General features: G+C 44.6%; 1 protein-coding gene across 5 annotated transcripts in view; it reads right to left on the minus strand.

Moving 5' to 3' along the window:
- Positions 1–216: 216 nt before the first annotated feature.
- The window catches only part of LOC129832052 (lissencephaly-1 homolog A), a 61,516-nt gene continuing 34,240 nt past the window's right edge, over positions 217–27,492 (minus strand). For all 5 annotated transcript variants that reach the window (XM_055895788.1, XM_055895789.1, XM_055895785.1 and 2 more), the window contains 9 exons: positions 21,525–21,609; positions 19,129–19,203; positions 18,409–18,615; positions 12,606–12,774; positions 11,172–11,274; positions 10,792–11,020; positions 6,563–6,664; positions 6,137–6,293; positions 217–4,188 (listed from right to left, as the gene is read on the minus strand). In XM_055895788.1, coding sequence (XP_055751763.1) covers positions 4,115–4,188; positions 6,137–6,293; positions 6,563–6,664; positions 10,792–11,020; positions 11,172–11,274; positions 12,606–12,774; positions 18,409–18,615; positions 19,129–19,203; positions 21,525–21,609 — 1,201 coding nt within the window. In that variant the 3' untranslated portion in view covers positions 217–4,114. The remainder of the gene's footprint in view (positions 4,189–6,136; positions 6,294–6,562; positions 6,665–10,791; positions 11,021–11,171; positions 11,275–12,605; positions 12,775–18,408; positions 18,616–19,128; positions 19,204–21,524; positions 21,610–27,492) is intronic.

A 27,492-nucleotide genomic window follows, 5' to 3' on the forward strand; every position in this document is an offset into this window, starting at 1 on the left:
ATGATTAATGCCAATAGCCCTAGTCTGTCTATCATTATTGACCTAAGAAAAAAACATGCATTCACTGAAGAAACTCATGAAATGTTTAGACACGCCTTCATTGAAACCTTTAGCTCAAAATCAGTAAATCCCTGTGTGAACTTGTTATAGACATTCAATATGTCAAGCTGTGCATGTTCTTTGAGAAACCCCCCCCAACCCAATAAAAGGACAACATTTACAGATATTTGTTTAATGCTGCAAACAATGACATCCAGATATTGTTAACAATTTTGCTGAACGTGAGAAAGACCATGAAAGCAAAACAATAAATCCTGTTCAAGGTATGAAGAACAGTGTGAAGAAGTCTGAAGCCCTCAATCTATTCACAAGGCAGATTATAGCAGACAGATGGACTTGAGACTGGGGGAAAAGGACCAACAGACAGTGTAAGCTTGTCTGCCAGGCCCTCTGATCCACCTAGCTAGTGCAGCATAGGGATTGCTTGGGACCTGCAAATGGCAAAAAGTGATTTATTTTCACAGGGTAGGTACAACAGCACAGGTATATAAAGCATTCATTCAATGATAACTATATTACAAGAAGAGACACATTCTCCCTCCCTCCCATTTGTTTATAGACCTTTGTCTAACCCAAGAAAGGGAAAGCTGAATTTTCAATAACAATAAGAGTCAAGTCTAATATCCATTTAGGTTCACTTCAGGCCTGGTTTAGAATTTACAACCAAGGATCCAGATATTGGAATTCTGAATTTAGCCAATCGAATAGAGAAAATCGGCTTAAAATCAGGAAGCTAACTTAGTCTAGCATCGAGAACAGAACAGATCAGGACATCTGAATGCTGAAGCTACACCAGAATGTCCTACTAGTTACATTTTTGGGAGCTTCAGCTAAAACACATTTTATGGTGCATCAGCACCACCATGTCCAATTGTCCTATCGATTGCTGGTGTATGGAGTAACGCACGCCGACTCTCCAATCAAAATCTCCTACTGACAGAGAAAACAGCTTGGAGGAAGACCAGTCTGGGTCTGACTAAATGCATGGAGGCCTCTAGTCTAGAGGAAAAAGTGGTGTTCTCTCAATGAGAAGATTATTTTCTCTTAGAACATCTTTAGTCTGCCGCAATCCCATCACATTTAGAGGAAGGAGCCAGCTCATTCATTTACAGACCTGTCCTCCTAACAGCAACAAACAACCACATTAAGTACAGAGCCGTCTGTCTGCAGCCATCATGCCAGCCTGAGCCGACCTGTCTGGTAGAGTCTGTCTGGTGTCTTAGAAAAGTCAAAATGCAAAATACACAGTATACATAGAAACCATACACCTGCTTACTAGTAAGAGAAAGTAGGGGTACAACCCTTTCTCATAAGAGAGAGTTCTCTTATCCTACTTCTAGCTCTTTTAACAGTATATCGTTTGTCAAGTGGACCAATTAGTATTTGACAGTTTAGCAGGGTGGCCTGTGGCTGATTGAGTTGGAGTCTGAAGTGCACTACTTTTAGGGAATAGGGTGCCATTTCAGACTCGACCCGAGTGTTCAGTGGCTTACATCACAGCACTTGAACCAGAAAGGCCCTCCAAACCAGACAGCTCAGCCCCTGGTACAACAGGGGCACATGCAGCAGTTCTAATGTCGACAGGTCAAACTAGCCACTATGAGGGTTCAAAGGTCAGCAGCAGCACCTAGCTACATCCAAACAAATACACACAGGAAGAGGAACAGGAAGATATTCAGCAAAGAAGCTTAAGATAAGATCAGTTAAGCAAGTGGAATTCTTTATTATAGAAATGCATCAATGGAAAAAGGCTGATAAAAATGTTTATGCATTTTTAAATTTCTTACATCTACGGTCATCAGTCCGACAAAGGACCAAAGATCTAACGAAAAGCAGGGATGTGCCAGGCAATAGGATTTTCCCTCACCTGCTGCAGCGTAAGCAGCAGCATGTTTTTTTTTAAAGGGAAATGGAGGGATTTGGTTTTCATTTTGTTCAGCCTCTTAGATCGTACAATTAACAGAATATGATAAAGATCTGCCTGCCACCCAGGAGACGACTGCAATGTGTTAGTCGGCCTGTGGAGTTTCGCCTCGAGAGCTCTTCACTAGGAGTCTAAGCACTCTTCTGGGCACAAATGCAGCCTAGTAAGCCTAGCCAAAGACCAAAGCCAAGGCCGGTCTGTGGGAAGGGAGCTTCTTTAAGTAGGCTTAGGGGTGACGATCCCTTTACAAGAACTACCATCAGACCGCTCTACTGTACAGCGAACACAAGCATGTCTACTGCTATCATTTTATTTCATCATCAATTGAATGAATCCCCCCCAATAGTTCACCAGTCAGTTTGGTGGAAACAGATTTGGACACTTCCCTACAGCTCAGTAAAATTACATGTATTTTGCCCCCCACAGAAACAGCTTTATTACCTCTCAATCATTATTTCCCCCCCCCCTGGAGAGATCTTTTGCACATACCAAAAAAAACCTGAGGGGCAACTTTGACTCCTTGTCATGCTATGACAGCGTATGACAGTCCGACTCATTCGAAACTTGCATATTTCATCCAAAACTAAGGCTTAAGCTTGCCCTCCCTAATTTACACAGCCCATAGATGCAAGCAGCACAAGACAATGGCCAACTGAGCATCAAATCACTTACATGATTCCTATAGTATAACAGACAAAACCCAGCAGACACCGGATTCGTCAAATGGTTCGAAAAAGGGAGAGTTCAGTTGACTCCAATGGAAAATCACTCAGGTTAGACTTTGGACGTCAAACAGCCATCATACAGAGGGAGGGAGACACCTAAAGATCCTTTTCAAGTGAATTGAAATTAAAAGAGGTGATCCCTGATGTCTGCTTCTAAAGGGCCAAGTGCTAGAGAAAGGCTGAGAAGCTCACCTTAACAGTTGCAGCCAACCGTAAGGCCCAGTACCGAGGCGAACAGACAGGGGGCAGCTTATCAGGGAGGAGTAACCTCACGCTATCGGCTCACATAGCATTCAGGTTAGAATTTAGGCTTACAGTCCACTGAGTTTAGCCTAAATGCTAACCAACGGAAATAAGGGCGCCCATCTGCACAGCATAGCCAGGTTAATTCATTGAGATGCCAAAACAGAAATGTTATCCGATTCAATAAACGCGAAGCAGAATCCATTTATTGGATAGGATAATTCTAAGTTTTTTTACTAAGTTAAGGACGCGTCATGACAAGAGTAAAAAGCTGTTTTGTTTTCTCAACCCCCAGATGTCCAAAGATAAACAGTTTGAAACATTTGTATATGCAGCAATTAATATATTCACTAGTTCCACATGAAGAGAAATGGTATGCACACTTCAGAAGTGATGTTACAAAGCTACAGATTATTCCAATAACACCCCCCCCCCCAGACAGACAATCTCATATCTTCCGGCATCAAGGGATTATACTTCTCCTTTTGTCGCCCCCCCCCCCCCCCCAAAAAAAACATCACCAACAGAGACTACAACAGTGAAAAGGAGAGAAGAAAATCATAAAAAAATAAAAAATAGGCAGACAAAAAGATATGACACGTAAAGAAACATTTTTTAAATTATCGGTTTTAGTGCCCTACATTTTACACCCAGTCAAAGAGTGTGTCCCAAATGTCACCCTATTCCCTGTATAGCGCACTAATTTTACCAGGGCACAAGGGCCCTGGTCATCCGTATTGCATCACATAGGGAGCCATTTGTGACACACAAAGAAACATCTGCCTTCAGTAAGTAGGTAGGTAAGGCTGCATGTGACAAACAGACAGCCCATGTTAAACCTATGGTACTTCTAGACAACGTTATCATGTAAATTTACAGTATACAATTTTGGATTCATCACCATGCAAGAATACTTTTTTTGCTGTGCAACATTTAATAGCTCAATCTACATCCAGAATAATGTACATAAAAGGACCAGAGTTATTGGACCAGAGAGCATTATGACAGGATAAGGTATTAACCATGGTGTGTGTGTAGCCAGAGGAGATGAAGGAGACGGTGGGAGGTGAGGTGGGTTGCAGGGGGGTGGAAAGAGGCCTAGAGGGGGTGGAGTGGGAGGAGAGAGGGTGGTGGTGGTCTGATCTTCTCAGGTCTGATCGGATCAGCGACACTCCCACACTTTAACTGTTTGATCTACGCTTCCGGTGACGACATACGGAGCATTCTTGTGGAAATCTGAGGAGAGGAGAAAGGACATTAGTACAAAGGAAGAGTAGATAGGTTTGTGATGAATAACCTCTATAATCCATTTAGCATTATGACCCGAATATATTTGAAGTTGAAGTCGGAAGTTTACATACACCTTAGCCAAATACCTTTAAACTCAGTTTCACAATTCCTGACATTTAATCCTAGTAAAAATTCCCTTGGGTCAGTTAGGATCACCACTTTATTTTAAGAATGTGAAATGTCAGAATAATAGTAGAGAGAATTATTTATTTCAGCTTTTATTTCTTTCATCACATTCCCAGTGGGTCAGAAGTTTACATACACTCAATTAGTACTTGGTAGCATTGCCTTTCAATTGTTTAACTTGGGTCAAACATTTTGGGTAGCCTTCCACAAGCTTCCCACATTAAGTTGGGTGAATTTTGGCCCATTCCTCCTGACAGAGCTGGTGTAATTGAGTCAGGTTTGTAGGCCTCCTTGCTCGCACATGCTTTTTCAGTTCCGCCCACAAATTTTCTATAGGATTGAGGTCAGGTCTTTGTGACGGCCATTCCAATACCTTGACTTTCTTGTCCATAAGCCATTTTGCCACAACTTTGGAAGTATGCTTGGGGTCATTGTCCATTTGGAAGACCCATTTCCGACCAAGCTTTAACTTCCTAACTGATGTCTTGAGATGCTGCTTCAATATATCCACATAATTTCCATTCCTCATGATGCCATCTATTTTGTGAAGTGCACCAGTCCCTCCTACAGCAAAGCACCCCCACAACATAATGCTGCCACCCCCGTGCTTCACGGTTGGGATGGTGTTCTTCGGCTTGCAAGCATTCCCCTTTTTCCTCCAAACATAACGATGGTCATTATGGACAAACAGTTCTATTTTTATTTCATCAGACCAGAGAACATTTCTCCAAAAAGTACAATCTTTGTCCCCATGTGCAGTTGCAATCCGTAGTCTGGCTTTTTTATGGCGGTTTTGGAGTAGTGGTTTCTTCCTTGCTGAGCGGCCTTTCAGGTTATGTCGATATAGGACTCGTTTTACTGTGGATATAGATACTTTTGTACCCGTTTCCTGCAGCATCTTCACAAGGTCCTTTGCTGCTGTTCTGGGATTGATTTGCACTTTTCGCACCAAAGTACATTCATCTCCAGGAGACAGAACAGAACGCGTGATTAGTTATTTTTGAAGTCGGTTCAGTTTCTGTTCAATTATAAAAAAAGAAACAATGTTTCGATTATTTTTTCCCCCCTCAACATTAAATGCACTACGCATTGTGTTGAATGCTATAACAATTAATAAAAGTACAATGGTAGTGATTTTCCATTACCGCTTATCACTTATTAACCCTCATGTATTCACATTACTTTAATAAAATATTTCAGTTGTGTGTATTACATAGATTTTATTTCATTACCTAATTTAATTCCTATGGTGTCTGACAAAATCACTATTTTGTAGTTCAAAGTAAATAAGGCATACTTATGACTGCTGAATACCATTAATCACTAGGATCATGTATTTTCAGGTAGAGAACTTGCAAAGCAACAGCTGCTCTCTATCACCTCACGATCACACATCCTTCTCTCTTCCGTAGCAGGCATAATAGAAACAGAAAGGACAAGTAAATGCGCAATGGATTATGGTCATTGTAGTCAATGACCATGTTTTATGCGTTAAACTAAGTAGAATATTGGCCAGTTGGAAACTAACTCCTTACTACATAGCACAGTTCAGACTGGATCTGATTGATCTCTAGAGAAACTGTGTGATGTGCGCATTGAGCGCATAGAAAGAAAAAACGAAATAGAATTAGTTGGGTTAAAAAATAAAAAATAAAATGACATTTCAGTTAATCGCCCAGCACTAATATTTTGCTACAGTGTGCCGTACTGAACAAGACCCAGCTGTAACTGACGCTGACTGTAGAAGAAAAGATTGAGAGCGGCTTACCCAGAGAGGTAACAAAATGTTCATGGGCACTCAGGGTCTTCATGCAGCGCTTGTTCTTGTAGTCCCAGATCCTTAAGGTCTTGTCGTCAGCACAGCTTAATATGAACTTGCCTCCGGGGTGGACAAGCATCCCGCGCACCCAGTTATCATGGCCAACCTGGGACAAAAGCATTTGGTTAGAATTGTTAATACAAAATCTAGGGTCAGTTTCCCAGACTACTCCCGGACTAAAACTAGCTTTTTAGTCCAGGACTACGCTTAGTTCAGGAAACCAGTCAACCTGGGACAGAGCGTTCGGTTAAGACTAGGGTTCAAGAAGGTCAATCCTATTGCAATTCATGTCATGTGAGGACTGGATTCAACAACATAAAAACTGCATGAATTGAAATTACCATCTATTGTAACTAAGATTGATGGTCCACTCACCAGTGTCATAAGGCACATTCCAATGCTGACATCCCACATCTTGATGGTCTTGTCTCTGGAGCCAGACAGCAGGAAAGGGCCCGGCTTACCACTCTTCTTAGACTGGAAGGACACAAGGGAACAAGAACACGATGAGCTCCAATTGCCGCAGTAAAATACCAATATAGAACCTTTAGCAGTCTTCACTTGCGGAACGTCAATCCTTAATAATTTCTTTGTGAGGGCTATATGCAGCCAGCAGCCTTCTGAATTAAATTTATTTTTATACCACAGCCTTTGATAAATAAATACCACCTTAAAATCAGGGGAAATGGACTACCAACAAAATAGTTATCAGACAATGTATATCTCCAGAGCAGGGCACATGCCTACACTTCAGAGGTTAAATTACAGACTCTGCTTCCATATAAGAGTGATTCTGAACACAGTAGCAGAAACTTGCCCTGAGGGTGCCTAACAGCTGAGGGCAATATTTGATTATAGACCAAAATTTGCACTTAGATTCAATTGTTCCATTTCTACATGGTCTGTGGTGCAGTATAAATCAGAATTTTCCCATACTAAAACAACCATCCATTTCGTATTTTTAAAATCAAATATCTATCGTCTTCCGCTAAGCATGGAGTGCAATGCCTTCCTCTTGCAGGAACTGCTGACACACTCCAGCCACATGAGGTCTAGCATTGTCTTGCATTAGGTGGAACCCAGGGCCAACTGCACCAGCATATGGTCTCAAAAGGGGTCTGAGGATCTCATCTCGGTACCTAATGGCAGTCAGGCTACCTCTGGCGAGCACATGGAGGGCTGTGCGGCCCCCCCAAAAAATGCCACCCCACACCATGACTGACCCATCGCCAAACCGGTCATGCTGGAGGATGTTGCAGGCAGCAGAACGTTCTCCACGGCGTCTCCAGACTCTGTCACGTCTGTCACATGTGCTCATGTGCTCAGTGTGAACCTGCTTTCATCTGTGAAGAACACAGGGCGCGAGTGGCGAATTTGCCAATCTTGGTGTTCTCTGGCAAATGCCAAACGTCCTGCACGGTGTTGGGCTGTAAGCACAACCCCCACCTGTGGACGTCGGGCTCTGGCAGTGCTCCTCCTGCTCCTCCTTGCACAAAGGCGGAGGTAGCGGTCCTGCTGCTGGGTTGTTGCCCTCCTACGGCCTCCTCCACGTCTCCTGATGTACTGGCCTGTCTCCTGGTAGCGCCTCCATGCTCTGGACACTACGCTGACAGACACAGCAAACCTTCTTGCCACAGCTCACATTGATGTGCCATCCTGGATGAGCTGCACTACCTGAGCCACTTGTGTGGGTTGTAGACTCCGTCTCATGCTACCACTAGAGTGAAAGCACCGCCAGCATTTAAAAGTGACCAAAACATCAGCCAGGAAGCATAGGAACTGAGAAGTGGTCTGTGGTCACCACCTGCAGAACCACTCCTTTATTTGGGGTGTCTTGCTAATTGCCTATAATTTCCCCCTGTTGTCTATTCCATTTGCACAACAGCATGTGAAATTTGTCAATCAGTGTTGTTTCCTAAGTGGACAGTTTGATTGACTTGGAGTTACGTGTTCCCTTTATTTTTTTGAGCAGTGTATATTAATGCCCATGATTTTGGAATGAGATGTTCCACGAGCTGGTGTCCACATACTTTTGGACATGTAGTGTGCACACAGATATAAAAAGTCATTACATGCCTCAGAGTTCTGAAACAGGGAAGGGCATGTTCTAACAGTTTGGGTTCCCCTGTGCAGGCTCATCTCAGCACGTAGAGCAGAGCAGTCTTAAATGTCAGACTCACATTTGGTTGCTTTAGTTCACAGAACATAAAGTATGCCAGTATAATTGATGTCAGGAGAATCTGGAGAATCATTCTACCTGAACCAGCTCTGCTACTAAGCATCAAGTTCTTCAAGTCTTCAAAAGGAGAATTTGATCAAAGGCAAGGGTTTGTGTGTGTGTGTGTGTGTGTGTGTGTGTGTGTGTGTGTGTGCATACAACAATACCTTAGCCAAGATCAACAATACCATCACTGCAGACTTAGCACATCAACCATTCAAATGGGTAAATACAGAAAGAGAGCGCTAAACAGAAAAACAGGCTCCCTCTGTGAGAACACGGGATATTGTGTATCATTGTGCGCAGGCATCGAGGCAAACAAGGTTCTTGACAGGGCCACTAGCTGCCTGTGAGGATAAATGTTTTAATCGAATGAAACTGAAATTGGACATGCATGATCACAAGACTTGGGAGAGCAGGACACTCACAGGGCATCGGGGGTGGGGGGTGTAGACTCACAGGGGCAGGGTGGCGGTCTGACCCTGGGCCATGACAGGGTTGCTCCTGTAATTTTAATTTCATGGTCCGATTCAAACATGTCTGGCTCTGTGAGGTGCCAATCTTAGGTTAGGAGATGGACCAAATAAGCCAGATATATAGGAAGTCAGAGGGAGGGTGGAGAGCAAAGTACATTTTCTGACATAAGCAATATGTCAGCATAAGGAATATCTAGGTCTACTTTCCCTTGGGCAATCAGATACTTGTATGTACCTAGCCGTAACGTTTAAATGGGTGTGCGCACAATATTATTTTGATTTCACATTACCATATTACTTAAGGCATGTACATACAATGCTCTCGGGAAGGCATTCAGACCACTTGACTTTTCCCACATTTTGTTACATTACAGTATTATCCTAAAATTGATCCTAAAATTGATTAAATACTTAGTTCCTCCTCAATTTACACGCAATACCCCATAATGACAAAAAAAAAAAAAAAAAAAAAAAAGTTTTGGGTTAACTGAAATGACATTTACATAAGTATTCAGACCCGTTACTTAGTTTTAGCGCCTTTTGCAACGATTACAGCCTCAAGTCTTTTTGGGTATGATGCTACAAGCTTGGCACACCTGTATTTGGAGAGTTGCTCCCATTTTCCTGTCAGGTTGGATGGGGAGCATCGCTAAACAGCTATTTTCAGGTCTCTCCAGAGATGTTTGATCGGGTTCAAATCCGGGCTCTGGCTGGGCCACTCAAGGACATTGAGGACTTGTCCCAAAGCCATTCCAGTGTTGTCTTGGCTGTGTGCTTGGGGTCGTTGTCCTGTTGGAAGGTGAACCTTCGCCACATTCTGAGGTCCTGAATGCTCTGGAACAGGTTGTTTTCATTAAGAATCTCTGTACTTCACTCCATTCACCTTTCCCTCGATCCTGACATGTCTCCAAGTCCCTGCAGCTGAAAAACATCCCCACAGCATGATGCTGCCACCACACTTCACCTTAGGGATGCCTAGTTTCCTCCAGACGTGACGTGGCATTCAGGCCAAATAATCTTGTTTTTCCATGGTCTGAAAGTCTTTAGGTGCCTTTTGGCAAACTCCAAGCGGACTGTCATGTGCCTTTTACTGAGGAGTGGCTTCCGTCTGGCCCCTACCATAAACGCTTTATTGGTGGAGTGCTGCAGAGTTGGTTGTCCTTCTGGAAGGTTCTCCCATCTCCACAGAGGATCTCTAGAGCTCTGCCAGAGTGACCATCGGATTCTTAGTCACCGCCCTGACCAAGGCCCTTCACCCCCAATTGCTCAGTTTGGCGGGGCGGCCAGCTCTAGGAAGAGTCTAAGTGGTTCCAAACTTCTTCCATTTAAGAATGACGGAGGCCACTGTGCTGTTGGGGACTTTCAATGCTGCAGAAAATGTTTTGGTACCCTTCTCCAGATCTGTGCCACGAAACAATCCTGTCCCGGAGCTCCCCGGACAATTCCTTCGACCTTATGGCTTGGTTTTGACTGACATGCACTGTCAACGGTGGGACCTTATATAGACAGGTGGACCACAGGTGGACTCCAATCAAGTAGAAACATCAAGGATTATCAATGGAAACGTGATGCACCTCACCTTAATTTCGAGTCTTATTACGATGGGTCTAAATACTTATTCTAAAAACCTGTCTTCACGTTGTCATTATGGGGAATTGTGTGCAGATTGATGAGGAAAATGTTTTATTTAATACATTTCAGAAGGCTGCAACGTAATAAGATGTGGAAAAAGGGACGGGGTCTGAATACTTTCTGAATGTACTGTACATAAAAGTTGTCACAGATCCAGGGACAGGGCATAAGGGTAAGGTGCTTTTGAAGAGTCAGCAGGTGGCGTTTCGAGGAATGAAGGAGGGAACAAAGCCTTTAGTTCAGTGTGTATATCAGTATTTCAGTGTCAAGCTCCTCACCTCTGAGCCGGTGGCCTCCAAGATGGTGAGATGGGCGCTCTCAGGGGCCCAGGAGATGCACTCCACCACGTGTTCGTGCTCCCGCAGCTCGGCCTTGCACTCTTTGGACGCCACCACCCACACACGCACCGTCTGGTCGTTGGAGCAGCTGGCGATCAGCGTGCCATCCTGGTTGGGCCGGACCATCCTCACCCACTCCCTGTGGCCCGTGAACGTCTTCACACAGTAGCTGATGGATGGGAAGAGATGGGTTAAAGATGGTTGCTTACTTTGCAGAGGCATAAGAAATGTTGAATACTACTTAAAAGAAGAGAAGCTCCTGCACACTTATGTGAATGTTTTGGCTCACGGTAAGCACTGGTATTTGGCAACATACTTACCCAGTGGCCACCTCCCACATTTTAATGGTTTTGTCCCTTGAGGCAGATACTATGTGATCTCCATTGGGCATGATGGCTACAGATGAAACATTGTGATCGTGTCCTGGAAAATAAAAGACAACACAATGAGACCTTCACTGGGCCATAGGTAGCCTAGCGGTTGAGAGCGCTGAGCCAGTATCCCGAAAGGTTGTTGGCTCAAATCCCCGGGCTGGCAAGGTGAACAAAATCTGCCATTCTACCAACAACAACTTTTACCCCCGGGCGCCAATGATGTGGACATTGATTTAAGGCATCCCCCCTGCATCTCTCTGATTGAGGGGTTGGGTTAAACATGGAAGACACATTTCAATTAAATGCATTCAGTTGTACAACTGACTAGGTATCCCCTTTCCAAAACAACCACTCTGACAAATAACTATTGGTTAAATGTCCAAGTACTGAGACAAGTACTAGACAGAGGCCAGTTGGGCTAACTGCATTGTTAGCCAGCTTTTCCTGCACAAGCCTTTCCATTTCTGAATGCCATCCACTTTGACAAGAAGTCCTCCCCATCATAATGTCACTGGAACTAAAACGTGCCATAAAAATCGGTTTTGTTCAAATTAGCCAATTAACATGAATAGTGAGATGGCCAAATACGCCCAGGGTGTCTTTGTTCCTGGAGAAGAGGCAGTTAATTACCTAGAGACCAAGGCAGCCATCTTTAATCAGCTGAAAAGATGAGGAAACTAAGGAGGCTCTAAAAAGGCAAGCTTAAATATATGTGGTGGGGAGGGGTAGTGTGTGGGTGGGGGGAGCCCCACAGTGCGCTATGGCTGTTATAATAATGGGTGGTGGAAGGCTCAAAGGGTTGTTATCTGTTTCAGGGGGGCCTGAAGGCACACGTAACATGTGCCGCTTGGAATTATCCAGCAATTAGGATTAAAAGAGGGGAGGGGCAGTGACACTGCCTAAGGACTGTTACATTTAGAGTGCTGATGATATGAGAAATAGCACCTCGTCTTGAGGGCGTGAGTGAGTGAGTGAGTGAGTGAGTGAGTGAGTGAGTGAGTGAGTGAGTGAGTGAGTGAGTGAGTGAGTGAGTGAGTGAGTGAGTGAGTGAGTGAGCCCCCACCGCCTGTAGGAGTTGGATTGGGGAGGATGTTAAGAAGTGTGGAATGGCTGGCATTAACATTAAAGCCTGTATGACAGAATTTGTGAGGATGAGTGAGGATGAGCCATATCATATGTGATAATAAACAGCATCGGTAGCACCTGTGTCCCAACGCACCATCCAAACACATACACGTCTGGAATTGCTCATCCAAGCTTTGCCTGAACCAAACAATCACACATACCTCGCCATCCCTGGTCCTCCTTATGGTCTAAGACATAATATCCTTCAACCGATTAGCTCTAGACAGTCCCACCCATCCACTCCTTTCCCCTCACCATGCATGGTTCTGATGCACTCAAAGCCCTGGAAGTCCCACAGCTTGATGGTCATGTCTGCAGAGCAGGAGGCCAACAGCTTGCCAGTATGGTCAAAGGATATGTCCTGGACAGAGTCTGTGTGACCCTTCAGCGTCCTCTCAAAGTCTCCTGTCTCATAGTCCCATACCTGGCAGGGAGAGAAAACACACTATTTCAGCTGCTGTGTGAACACATGAAAACACATGAACAGAACAACTCTCAGCTGCTCTCCAAAATCTAGAATCCCCACACCGCAACAGAGACCCCAAATACCAGTGTCTCGTCTAGCCTAGTCTGCACCGTGACACTGCATCTTCCCCGAGCGACCAAGCAGCCAAAACAGGCTTACAGGAGGCAGGCTGTGACTGGCACAGAGAGATAAGGATAGATCCATAAAATGCAGAAGATCATATTAATGTCATATCACAAGAGAGCCAATACATCCTGGGTGAGGTGCCAGACAGACTTCTCTCGACATTAAATACCCAGTCTGAGGTTTGTCTCTAGAGCTCCAATAGCACAGAATGACGAGCCTACAAGCCAGACAGCGTCTCGACATGCAAACACCGACTCCATACATATTCAACGTTCAAAACCTTTGTCTGATTAAGTTACTGTTTCTAGAAGAATACATTTGTCTGTGAAGTGTATAAATTCAAATATCCCCATATTGGGATAGTGAGAGAAATAAATAAGCCTAGGGTGGTTGAATAAATGTCTATTGTGATTGATTGTGTTGATATTGACAGTGGGATTTGGGTCTTAAATAGCAGGGTCAACAGCAAACACTAGTTTGGCTGCATCTAAAACATGACGGGTATCACATTACCCTGTGTTTCCAGACAGGCAGGCGTTGTGGGGATAAGCTTTGCCTCAATCGCTGAGCATGGGGGGGGGGGGGGGGGGGGGGCACTGGACTTGTGCAAACTGACAGAAGCCCCCTCCTGCCTCATTTGGGCTTTCTCCACTGCCAAGTCCACCCGCCCCCGCCCGTTTTGAGTCTAGTCTACCACAAAATCCACCCCAGTATGGCGTGGTGTTAAGTCTGCCAGTACCACCAAGACCATCACTTAGTCTGCTGAGCTTGTGCTTCTGCCACCAAACCCATCAGTGCTGAGCTTGTTACCTACGCAAGTGGCGGGCTAGTGAAACATAGTAGTGCAATTTATTACAGCTTTTATGGTATTTTCTTCTGCAGACCAACATATCCTATTAGCTCAGTAAGCTGCAGTATAGATGCACTGCACAATGTCATTTGGTAATAAGGTCAGAGGTCAGGGGAGGCTAACCTGAAAATTAACTGTGTTTATGTAATGACAACAGCATGAGATAAACAACCATAAAATGAATGTACGCCACTCGCAACGATGTGGCTCTAAGAATGAGAGACTAACATTAACTCTTTCCATTGACCAACTGAAAATAAGCTATATTCAATTTAAAGATCAAATCAGTAATTAATATAGGCCTACTTGAGAGAATGACACTAAAATAGTCACTTTAAAATAATGTGGTCCAGTCTGTGCTGAAGGCCTCCGCAGGGTCTTTCTTGCCATAAGCAGCAGTTAACCTGACACTCAACCTCAAGCTGTTTGGCCTAGTTTAGTGTGAGGGACAGGGCTTCTTATCACCATGCAAAGAAAGGGAATGCGAGACCCATCGAGAGCAAAGGAAGCAGAAGGCTCACTGCTCACAAAACCTGCTGATTTACATACTGCCAAGGTGGCGAGCTCAAGGACGGTAACATGTAAAAATAAATATATATAAAAATGGATTGCATAGATTTGCTACGTTAGCAGAAGGGAAAGCAGAGGACCAGAGGGGGAAGGAGTGAGGGCAAGCAGAGCATCAAAGCCATGACAATTACTCCCTGCATACCAAAAGAGGAGGAAGAGAGACTAGTTTCAGACTGCAGGCAAACCAACAGCCTTACTGGAATGTCAAAGAGAATGTCAGAGTGTAAGTCAGAGAGAATGTCAGTGTGCAGAGCTCTTACGTTCAGCTCCCCAGTTAAAGATTTAACAGCAAGGTCTGGAGGGAAAGTAGGGCACAGAGTGAGGAGAGCCAGGCTAGGAAAGAAGCGGCGGCATAAGAGGGCAGATTGGGAGATTTGGGGCCTGACTGTGCCTGCTCTGGGATGGCTGGATGGTGGTCGTGGCAGGGGTCCAGCACTCAAGCGAAATATGAAATAACAGGGGTAAAGAGGAAGGAGGGAGGAGGTGGTGAAGGCCCCTGGACAGAGTGTTGCAAAATAGAGAACAGGCGACTGATTCCACATGAATAAAAGATACAGCACAAATATTTATACTCATTTGGGCACAGAGGTAGCTCCCTGTGGTAGCGCAGCAGACCAGACGCTGTAAAAACAGCATGGCAGACGAACCAGGGTTATTATACTGCCTGTATTAATGCACTTAAAAATAGCAATTTATGGATGTCAAATCGATAGGAGGGGGGTTGCTGTAGGGCGTGTCCTGATAAAAGGAGAGCGTGAGCGAGAGAAAGCGCGCGAGCAAGTGTGGTAGGTATTAGGTAGTGCTGATGCGATGCCAGGCTGGCACACAGGCTGAATGAACAACAAGGAAGCAGAGCTCATCGCTTTGGGAACGCAGATAAAGCAAAACACTATTGTTTTATGAGCATCTCTCCTCTACTTTTCTTAAAATATCTAAAAGAAATCCAGACGCCTAGAGCATATTATACAGCTAAGCAAATCCAATGCAAGTCAATAGAGAATGAGGCCTGCTACAGTGTACTCCATCTTTCAAAATATTTCAGCAGCATTGAAGGTCCCCAAGAACAGTGGCCATCATTCTTAATGGAAGAAGTTTGGAACCACCAAGACTTCCTAGAGCTGGCCGCCCGGCCAAACTGAGCAATCAGGGGAGAAAGGTCTTGGTCAGGGAGGTGACCAAGAACCCGATGGTCACTCCAGAGTTCCTCTGCAGAGATGGGAGAACAACCATCACTGCAGCGCTCTACCAAAATCTGGCCTTTATGGTAGAGTGGCAAGATGGAATCCACTCCTCAGTAAAACGGCACGACAGCCCGCTTGGAGTTTGCCAAAAGGCACCTAAAGGACTCTGACCACGAGAAACAAGATTCTCTGGTTTGATGAAAGCAAGATTGAACCTCTCTGGCCTGAATGCCAAGCGTCACATCTGGAGGAAACCTGGCACCATCCCAACGGTAAAGCGTGGTGGTGGAAGCATCATGCTGTGGGGATGTTTTTCAGTGGCAGGGACTGGTAGACCAGTCAGGATCAAGTGAAAGATGAACGGAGCAAGGTACAGAGATATCCTTCATTAAAACCTGCTCCAGAGTGCTCAGGACCTCAGACTGGGGTAAAGGTTCACCTTGCAACAAGACAAAGACCCTAAGCACACAGCCAAGACAATGCAGGAGTGGCTTCAGTACAAGTCTCTGAATGTCCTTGAGTGGCCCAGCCAGAGCCCAGACTAGAACCCAATCGAACATCTCTGGAGAGACCTGAAAACATCTGTGCAGCAACGCTCCCTATCCAACCTGACAGAGCTTGAGAGGATCTGAGAAGAATGAGAGAAACTCCCCAAATACAGGTGTGCCAAGCTTGTAGCATCATACCCAAGACGACTCATGGCTGTAATTGCTGCCAAAGGAACTTCCAGAAAGTTCTGAGTAAAGGGTCTGAAAACATATGTAAGTGTTATTTTTACATTTTTGATTTGCAAACTTTTCTAAAAACTGTTTTTGCTTTGTCATTATAGAATATTGTGTGTAGATTTATGAGGGAAAAACTAGTTAATCAATTTTTGAATAAAGGTTGTAACTTACACTTTCCGAATGCACTGTAATTGGCATATTTGGGTTAAGAACAGGTCAAGTAATACTATGCTTTTAAACAATTTAATTCTGAAATGTACCTCAAAATAGTCATTTTAATGTCTTCACATTCTCAAAATCCAAACTTAAATTGACACTATGATTGATATTGTAATAGTCATTATCTATGTGGCCTGAGTACACACTTGCACCAACTACACTGAACAAAAATATAAACGTAACAATTTTCTGAGTTACAGTTCATAAGGAAAATCTGTCAATTGAAAGAAATTCAGTAGGCTCTAATCTATGGATTTCACATGACCAGTAATACAGATATGCATCTGTTGGTCACAGATAACCTTTAAAAAAAAGTAGGGGCGTGGATCTGAAAACCAGTCAGTATTTGGTGGGACTACCATTTGCCTAATGCAGCGTGACACATCCCCTTTGGATAGAGTTTATCAGGCTGTTGATTGTGGCCTGTGGAATGTTGTCCCACTCCTCAATGGCTGTACGAAGGTACTGGATATTGGCGGTAACTGGAACACGCCGTCGTACACGTCAATCCAGAGCATCCCAAACATGCTCAATGCATGACCTGTCTGGTGACATTTTCAGCTTGTAGGAATTGTGTACAGATCCTTGCGACATGGGACTGTGCATTATCATGCTGAAACACGAGGGGATGGCGGCAGATGAACGGCATGACAATGGGCCTCAGGATTTCGTCATGGTATCTCTGTGCATTCAAATTGCCATCGGTAAATACAATTGTGTTCGTTGTCCATAGCTTATGCCTGCCCATCCAATGACCCCACCGCCATCATGGGGCACTCTATTCAATGTTGACATTGGCAAATCGCTTGCCCACACACACCACCATCTGCCCGCAACAGTTGATACCGGGATTCATCCCTGAAGAGCACACTTCTCCAGCGTGCCAGTGGCCATCGAAGGTGAGCATTTTCCCACTGAATTCGGTTACAATGCCAAACTGCATTCAAGGTCAAGACCCTGACAAGCATGCAGATGAGCTTCCCTGAGACAGTTTCTGGGAGTTTGTGCAGAAATTCTTGGGTTGTGCAAACTCAGTTTCATCAGCTGTCCAGTTGGCTGGTTTAAGACTTGGTAAAGAAGATGGATGTGCTGGAGTAGTTAAACGTGGTTTGCGGTTGCGAGGCCGGTTGGACGTACTGCCAAATTCTGTAAATCGACGTTGGAGGCAGCTTATGGTAGAGAAATGAACATTACATTATCTGGCAACCTCTCTGGTGGACATGCTTGCAGTCAGCATGCCAATTGCACGCTCCCTTTAAAATGTGCAATGCCACAGATGTTTTGAGTGGCCTTTTATTGTCCCCCGCACAAGGTGCATCTGTAATGATCATGCTGTTTAATCAGCTTCTTCATATGCCACACCTATCTGGTGGATGGATTACCTTGGCAAAGGAAAATGCTCATTAACAGAGATGTTAACAAATTTGTGCACAGAATGAGAGAAATAAGCTTTTTGTGCGCATGGAACAATTCCGGGATCTTTTATTTCAGCTCATGAAACATGGGACCAGCACTTGACCTGATCCGTTTATATTTTTTCTCAGCATATGTTGACACCAAATTTCATGCTTTTACACCAAAAAATAATTGGTTCAGTGGCACGTTTTGATATTGTACAAGGACGTGAATTGGTTAAAGATGATGCAGTTCAATGGTTGGTACACAGCTCTGCAGTTGACCTTTAATGAAAAGGGACTCAAACCCAGGCCTTATTGGTTGCAGTTATACATATACAGTCAACACCCATACAAGTGGATAAAATAACTTGCCAGCACAGTGTTGGGGAAGGTGTTTGGGGCAGTTTGCTTGCATCTCATTTAATTGCATCACGTTGTTTGTACATTGTTTAATTATTTCCCTGGAGAATAACATAAACAACAAGTCTTTACTCTGTCTATGATGGTTCTTATATTCTACAGACCTTTATTGTGGCGTCCTCGGAGGCAGACACCATGACACTGAAGACTGGGTGGAAGATGACACGTGTGACGGGGGAACGATGGCCGCTCAGCGCGTACTTCTCCGGCGGGCGAGGTATCCACTCTTTGGGGTCACGCTTCTGGGCTATGGGCCCACCCAAGGTGATCTCCTCCTTGGCCTCGTTCAGCTTTGACTCCAGCTCCATCACCTTGGGGGTTAGGGGGCATATGTAGACGACATTGTAATACCGTCACAATAGGATATGTGGTAACTAAGAAGGAAATTAGCCGTTTCTGGCACAAAATGGCTGCCGCACATCATCTGGTGGGAAACACATATTGGTGGTGGATGAGGTGAGTTTAGCCCTTACAACGTAAAGCACTTGAGACGCTTAGAAAACCTCAATTTTGGAATACAGTACGTGTATAATCTGTAAAAGAAAGCAAAAATGTCTAATATAAGCTTGCTAATGCTGATGATACATGGACATATCTGCTGGCTTCTTCAGTGTACTGCTAAGTAAGCACATCAAAGCCACCCATATCAAACGATCTCACATCTTAAGGGCATTGGGTTAACACATTCAATTCTTTGTAGTGTAACCTTTTTAATATGCTGTGTATAGTGAGTATCGGCCCAGATGACGTTCCGCCGCAGTCATGGGCCAAGACTAGGAGACACAATCCCCAGCTACAAAAGCATCCCCTGAAACAAAACAAACCTTCTTTTGTAATCTGATGACTGAGGTCCATTTCTTTTCCAAAAGGCCAGCATACTTCTTATCCAATTCTTCATTCTGGTTGGGGAAGAAAGAAAAAAGTTAGGAAAAGAACACTGCACGCACACACAAACACACAATCTAGCACAGAACTTAGTTTAGGCCTAATCAGTGGGGCCTATGGGTCTGCCTGGGGGGCAGCTGAGATTGCAGACAGTCTTCAGGTACAGTAGAGTGCACGAGCGAGAGCGCAGTAATAAGGAATGGGATTTACACCCCTACAGACAAACAGAGTCAGCCTTGAGGCTAATTGTAAACACATACACACGGAGACATACTTACAGAGACACAAACACATTCTTAATCCCCCTCACACAAGCTAATCTCCTGCAGACAAGGGTTTATGCCCTCACAAACCGTACACTGGGGAGGAAAATTAACTTCAGGTAGCCTGGCAGAGAGCGGCTTTCACCTGGAGAAAACTAGCAACCAGGGTGTGGAGGCCATTTTTCTAAAGGGCAAAGGAGGGACTTCTGGTACGTGTTTACAGAATGGCTAGGGTATGGAGTAAGGCAAACTTAAGTGAAACCTGTTATGGGTAGTAGCCAAGATCAAAACATGTTGCCTAAAAACGAGCCTACATGTTTTATTCAGGGATGGCAGAAAGGGACAAAGTGGTTGGTATGTGTGAAGACGTGAGACATATCGAGCCCCCCCAGCTCTTGTTTGTGTTAGGGGTGCCAACAGGCCAGGGTGAGGTCGAGTTAAGTCACCTGCAGCTGAGCCCCACACTTGCCTCCGCCTCCACAGCTTGCTAAATAGATCCAGTCACAGTGATCAGGGTCATATTTCACTGTACCCTGTAATTACATCTGTAACCCTGTTAATGTGGCTATTAAACTCTAAAAACTCAAAAGGGTAAGGGATGGTGTGTCTGAGTACGTACGTATTTCCATTGTCTCTTCATGTGGTGTTACTAATGGGAGACGATGAAAGAGCCACGAGGGAGATAGGTGCGTTGGGATAGGGGTAGTACAACCTCTCTCTTCTCTGGTGATTCAGTACAGTACTATACCAGCTATCAAACAAACCATACAAAAATCTGATTGACAGGCTAGCCAGTTTCAGTGAGGGATTTTTTGTTGTTGCTTTGTGGTAGATTTATCCCATTTCTTTCCCCTCTTAGGAGAATAGAAAATGTGGATGTGTGAAGTAGTGCTGCAGGCACAGAGGGCAGGTGTGTGTACTGAAGCTGAGCTGCTGCCATTTCTTCCAAGGAGCAGCAGAGGTGTACAAGAGAACAGTTTCTGCCTCGCTCAGCGCTTGGAGTGATAAGGGGGGAGAGGAGAGGTGATGGGGATGGAGGGATGAAAGGAGTCGTGGCACTGTGCCTGTGAAGAGAGGGAGGAGAGAGAAATGTGATCTGCCGATGGCTTAACACAAAGTCAGTCAGTGCTCCACAAACACACCTCCTTATCACTGTGGTCTGCCAGTCTATCAGCAGGGTGTATGTGTGTGCGGGCTGTGCCAGACGCGAGGTGTGGCATGCTGTTTAGTATGCCATCTTCAACACCACTCTGCTCACCTAGATACCGCATTGCATTATTTTAGGAGGTCTTAAAAGAAACCCAAGACAAAGGCTGTGTAAATGTAGCATATGGGGAAATGCCTTCATTCTCCATTGGCATAGCCTCCTCATTTAACAGATAATGAATAGACTAGATTAAGGCAACGGAAGGCTGTTAATGGAGTTGCCAGCATCATTAGGGCAGGCTTTTAACACATTCCTTCCAAAGTGCGTGTGTGGTGTCAGACGCATCAGAGAGCTTCTCCGTCCATAGTAATCATCTATTATTCAGGCTGTTTCCACTAACTAGGGAGAAGGAAGGACTGAACACCTCTCCTATCTGTGCTATACACATAGAGAGGTAATAACAAAGACTGGGAAAAAGAGAGGCAGAGAGAGCATTTACATGTTAACCTGCCACACGTCGTCTTTGCTCCTTATTTTGTCTTGTTTGAGGAGAGATTGTTCATTGCATAAATTCAAAAGGGCTCTTTCATTCGCGACTTTAGCTGCTAGCTACCTGCAGCTACATTAGCTCTGAGAGCACAGCTATGAAGACAGGGAGAGAGGTTATCTTCAGCTTCTGTTCCACAACCCTGACTGCAGTGTCGCCCTCGTGTGTGTGTGTGTGTGTGTGTGTGTGTGTGTGTGTGTGTGTGTGTCAGACTACCTAATCATGGCTCTAAAGCACCTTAATCGGGCTCATATGGCTTCAGTCACACGTCTGCGTCAATTAAAAGAGGGAATAAAGTGGAAGTTAAAGCCGTATTGTTTGGGTAAATAGGCTTGATTGATAGTGTGTGTGTGTGTGTAATGTTCCATCATTACTCACCATGTCTAATTCTGCCTCCTTCTTGAAAGTTGAATAAGCCTCTTCATATCCATTGGAACGAAGATAATCAGCTATCGCTCGATTTCTGCAATAGGACAAAACAGCAATTAGTTAACTTGTTAAAAGCAGAAGAGATTAGAAGACGAGACATTGACTTAATTTAGAAAAGGCTTGAGTCAGGGATTTGACTACAGCTAAAACAAATAAAGAAAATAAGCATGTCTGAGTAACATGTAAATTGCATTGGTCTTTTGTTTGATATGCATGATAGAAAAATAACACACAGACCAATTTGGCAGATAGCACATGTCTGCTGTCGATAATGAGATCTTGTTGCTCTAGGCAAATAATGGAGGAATCACTCCCCACAGAATAGAGAGAAAATTAAAACTACTGTACACCCCAGAAACAGCTGCAGAGTGCGCACACAAAGCTATTCTATAAAATTCTTTACATTAGATGAGACACGAGCCAAGTGAAAGATGAGCTAGCGGTATGAGATGTGGAGATAAACCAGACAGAGAGAAGTCAGGCAGTCATTTCACTGTGTGACTCTTCCTCTGTTCAGGGTTGAGCCAATACACACACTTAACTGACCTGTGGATGCACCCTGGAACTAAAGCCACAGCTGAGGCTAAATTTACCCACCCAGGGCTAGGTTATTTCAGTGCTAAAAGTCATTCAGCTGAAACTGTTGTCTGAACCAGGGTCTCCGTTAAGGAAATGTGGAGCAGGACATTTGACCGGCAACATTTTACATTTATTGACATATGCATTGGGTGCAACGTGCACAAGGCAGTAGGCCACACACAAATGTTTGTTTCATAATGCAATTAGTGGGAAAACAGTGGTCAAAGTGCACGGCACATGCAAGCGGTTTCATGTCACCGATATGAAAATATCCATTGGAAAAGTAAAGGGAGATCTAATAGGCTGCTTCGAAGCAAGGTAAGACATGCCTCAATATGTATTAAAACATTCAGGTTTCAAATAATTACGTATACACTACATTACCAAAAGTATGTGGACACCTGCTTGTCGAACAGCTCATTCCAAAATCATGGGCATTAATATGGAGTTGGTCCCCCGTTTGCTGCTATAACAGCCTCCACTCTTCTGGGCAGGCTTTCCACTAGATGTTGGAACATTGCTGCGGGGACTTGCTTCCATTCAACCACAAAGGCATTAGTGAGGTCGGCCACTGTTGTTGGGTGATTAGGCCTAGCTTGCAGTCACAGCGTTCTAATTCATCCCAAAGGTGTTCAATGAGGTTGAGGTCAGGGGTCTGTCCAGGTCAGTCAAGATCTACCACATTGATCTCGACAAACCATTTCTGTAGAGACCTCACTTTGTAGACAGAGCATTCATGCTGAAAAAGGAATGGGCTTTTCCCATGCCGTTGCCACAAAGTTTGAAGCACAGAATCGTCTAGAATGTCACTAGGGTGTGGTGTTAAGAATTCCCTTCACTGGGACTATGCATTGGGGCAGGTAGCGTTCTCCTGGCATCCCCCAAACCCAGATTCGTCAGTCGGACTACCAGATAGTCAAGTGCCATTAATCACTCCAGAGAACGCGTTTCCACTTCTCCAATGGCAGCGAGCTTTACACCACACCAGCTGACGCTTGGCATTGCGCATGGTGATCTTAGGCTTCTGTGCGGCTGCTGGGCCACGGAAACCCATTTCATGAAGCTACCGACGAACAGTTCTTGTGCTGACGTTGCTTCCAGAGGCAGTTTGGAACTCAGTAGTGAGTGTTGCAGAGGACAAACAATTGTTATGCGCTACTCACTTCAGCACTCGACAGTCCTGTTTTGTGAGCTTGTGTGGCCTACCACTTCGTGGCTAAGCCGTTGTTGCTCCTAGACGTTTCCACTTCACAATAACACCTTTTTCAGTTGACAGGGGAAGCTTTTGCAGGGCAGAAGATTGACAAACTGACTTGTCAGAAAGGTGGCATCCTATGACGGTGCCACGTTGAAAGTCACTGAGCTCTTCAATAAAGGACAATCTACTGCCAATGTTTGTCTACGGAGAGTGCATGGCTGTGTGCTTGATTTTATATACCTGTCAGCAACGGGTGTGGCTGAAATAGCTGAATCTACTAATTTGAAGGGGTGTCCACACACTATATACACAAGTATGTTTTAAAAATGCATACTGCCTCCAGTTCATTGCAAAGTGGTGTGATGCGCTGATGAAGCCTGCCTTCCATTGCTGTTTGACCTCTTACAAAACTGGGACCTCAGGAATATCAGACTTCCGTGCAGTCGAGACATAATTATTATTATTATTATTATTTTTAAACATAGCTCCCTCCGACTGGGAAAATTGTTTTGAACAGTCATCCAACTCGGGAATTCCGGCTTCTTTCTAGAGCTCCGACTTTCCGACCTGAAGATCACAGACGTCATGATTTGACCTCATTTTTCCTGGGTCCCCAGCTGTCTCGAATGCAACGAAAGATACTGCAGTCTGACAGATTGTCCATTCAAAGGCTCTGTATATGTATGCTGTACGCATGTGATTAAAACAAATACTGTACACACGGCAATTTAATTCCACTAAATTATACAAAGTAACTTAAAAATAAGCATGGCCAGTCAAATTTATTTACCGCAACTGGTGAATAGCCTAATGAATGAATAGCCTAAACAAAGCATTATTTAGCAAAGGGATCTGACAATTAACCAACAAAAGCCAGCCATTTCTGGCTAACGGAAACCCTGGCCTGAACATAATGAATTTACAGTGAGAACAGAATGTGAGTTTAAGTAGTAAAGATCGATAGATTGATAATAGGTGTCAAAGTTCAAGGAGGGCTTACTCTCACAGCGTTGTATGGGTCTGGATGTGTGTGGGGGCATTGGGCAAGGCTATTCACCTGAGTGAGTAAAATTACCAAAAAAGAATACGATGTTGGGCTTGGCAGAGACACGGAGGCTGGCTGGCTTTAAAGTGGTGTGTGTGTGTGTTTGACAGTCTGTCAGGACAGCATGTAGCTGGCCTTTCAGCCTGACTGCACCCTGTGCCCCATGTACCACCCTGCCCTCCCCCCTCCTCCTATTCCCCTTCCACCCCTCCTGTATACCTGCCTACTCCCAGATGACAGAAGCAGTGTGATTACAACTGAAGGTCAGCAGGAGGTTATCGCTCATGTGACAGCCTGCTGCAGGTCTGGTGAGGAGGTTAGTGTGTTGTGTAAAAGAGTAGAAAGGGTGTGTGTTGCGACTGTGTGTGTACCATGTTTCCCTAGCTCCACCCAGGCCCAGCAGACAGACAGAAACCCCTGAAGCATATTGGTTGTGCGTATGTACTAGTGTTATCCTGGGCTGCAACAGAACAGTCAGTCTTACTCTGGGGCTGCTTGCAGCAGCAGACAATGGTACACTGTAGGCCTCTCAGCTGAGACGGGCAAAACAAAAAGATCCTTGGTGTCATCTACACAGAGATATTAAAATAACCCAAACCAGCCACAGCCTGTTCTGTCCTCCCCTCCAGAAAAGCACAAAACCCTGCACAAGGGTTTCCAGAGGGAAGTGAGAGATACAGACATCACCCCATCTCATTTCAGATTCATTAAACCCTTACAGTACCACCAAGGATTGGTAAAACTAAGCCACGATTGATCACAGCCTTTCAGTTCAAATAGGAACAAATTAGTGATAGTGGGCAGAGCAAGCAAGGAGGTGAGCAGAGCCAAGCACGAGCTAGCAAAATGCTATTGGCACGTTCAAACATGTATTTGCATATTTCCGTTATGGAACGCCTACTCTGACGTGCCCATGTGCAATAACTCAATTCGCCATGGCACTCCTTTAAACAAGCCTTATTTTTTAAAGTCCACTCTGGATTCTAGTTTTGGGAACAGAAAACTGTATTGAGCTCAAAATGTTTCATCTATAAGAACATTTACAGATGATCAGCCAAAATTCATCTCGTTCCATCTTCTCCCACTGCCGGCCAATGGGCTTCCTCTCACTACCATATTTGGTAGTGAGTGGAAACGCCAAGCGGATGCTTCACATTTATACATCCGGTGAAATATCTGGCCCCCATCCTCCATACAAGGGAAGATGGAGGCCAATTCAGTATTCTACCTCAGCTAGGAACAGGATGTATCAATAAGAGCAACAAATAGACTGGGAAGGACAAAAGCATTCTAGTGTCAGCATCAGTCAAGAATCAAGATGCTGCAGTACTGCAGTGTCGAACTGACCGTTGAGATCCAAGCTTTTCCCTCACCCTGGCTCGACCTCTGGGGGGATAATTAATATATATATAATAAAAAACAGATACCAAAATTCACTATGCGGCAAGAATAGACGAGGGAGAGAAGGGGCAAAAGAGGGAGAGAAAGGAGGAAGAGAAAACAGAGGGAAAAAGAAAAGCGAGAGAGCGAGAAATGGGAAGAGAGGACTAACAGAGCGCAAGCACGCTGGTCTCCATGGCTACCAGCCCACAGTGAGAAGAAACCGTGTGTGGTTGGGTGGTATCAGTGAGTGGGCCACCATGGCCAGAGGTAACAAAAGACATCCTCGCTCAGAGTACATGCTGTATCTACAAACTGTTGTTTACCAATTCAACACACACCGATGTCACACATATCAACTATCCATCTAAACAGTGGCTGGCAAATAGATTACGTCATGCTGCTTACTTACACAGCCAATACCCAACCCCACCCTTTCTATAAAAATATTAAAAAGCGACATGATCATGAGAAACTCCTCTAACAAGGATTTCACCAGCTATTGCACCAATGGGAGAGTAGACAAAACATATAACAACCCTAAACATAGGCTGAATGCAGCAGAGGGTGCAATGCTGCTATTCAAATGGCAGAGACAGTACACAGAGCGGTTCCATGAAGAATATACCAAACAGAGCAAGGAGACACTACATTAGCTCATACAGCGCTAGCTTGTTGCCAGCCAGCCAGTTTGTTGATCACATCACTTCCTGTTGAGCTAGCTCGCACCACACACACCTGCTTCAAGAGCCCCGCCCCAGAGCAGCCACGCTGCTGCACAGCTTTCACACTGCATCACTATTTATTTTATTATTTAACCTTGAACTAACTAGACAAGTCAGTTAAGAACAAATACTTATTTACAATGACGGCCTAGGAACAGTGGGTTAACTGCCTTGTTCAGGGGCAGAACGACAGCTCGGAGATTCGACCTAGCAACCTTTCAGTTATGGCCCAACGCTCTAACCACTAGGCTACCTGCCGCCCCTAAATTCACTATGAAATTAATTTAGAAGCAAAGCGCGACTGAGACCTGGTGCTGCATGTATCAAGCATCTCAGAGTAGGAATGCTGATATAGAATCAGTTTTGTCTTTTAGATCATAATGAATAATATTACATCGACGGGGGGGGGGGGGGGGGATCCTAAATTAGCACTCCAACTCTGAGACACTTGTTACATACTGCCTAGACTTACACCCTACAACAGCCCATAGAGTCAAAGACATTCACACATTTCAGTACACTCACTCAGTCTTGATTGTACCAATCATTACCAAGCCATGGGCTACCTAGCCATCTTCTTACTGGTCAATCAATCTAGGCTATAAAACCAGCTTTTCTGCTTAGCCAGCCAGGACACCATCTAGCCGGCAGTGCATCTCTCTAACAAGGTTTCTCAAGTACACTTGACATCACAGCAGTAGACAAGATGTATAGACCTGCTGAATATTTCAACACTAGCCTGTATCATTGAATGTTTTATAAGCAATGTCTGAACTCTGAGGAACCATGTCACATATAGAATTCTATTCCCTTTAGAATTTTATATCCATTTGTATGTAGGTCAAGTCTTTCATCGTATATGCTGGTTGTGTGTGTAGGTATACCCTGAGACCTGGTTTAAAAATAAGGTAGCTAGTATTCGTTTTCTTGCCTGCCTGGATTACCGATTGGGTGGAATTTGCACTTTTGGGACTATTCCTTTGCACCAGG

Source organism: Salvelinus fontinalis, chromosome 33 (genome assembly GCF_029448725.1).
Source record: "Salvelinus fontinalis isolate EN_2023a chromosome 33, ASM2944872v1, whole genome shotgun sequence".
Taxonomy (NCBI): Eukaryota; Metazoa; Chordata; class Actinopteri; order Salmoniformes; family Salmonidae; genus Salvelinus; species Salvelinus fontinalis.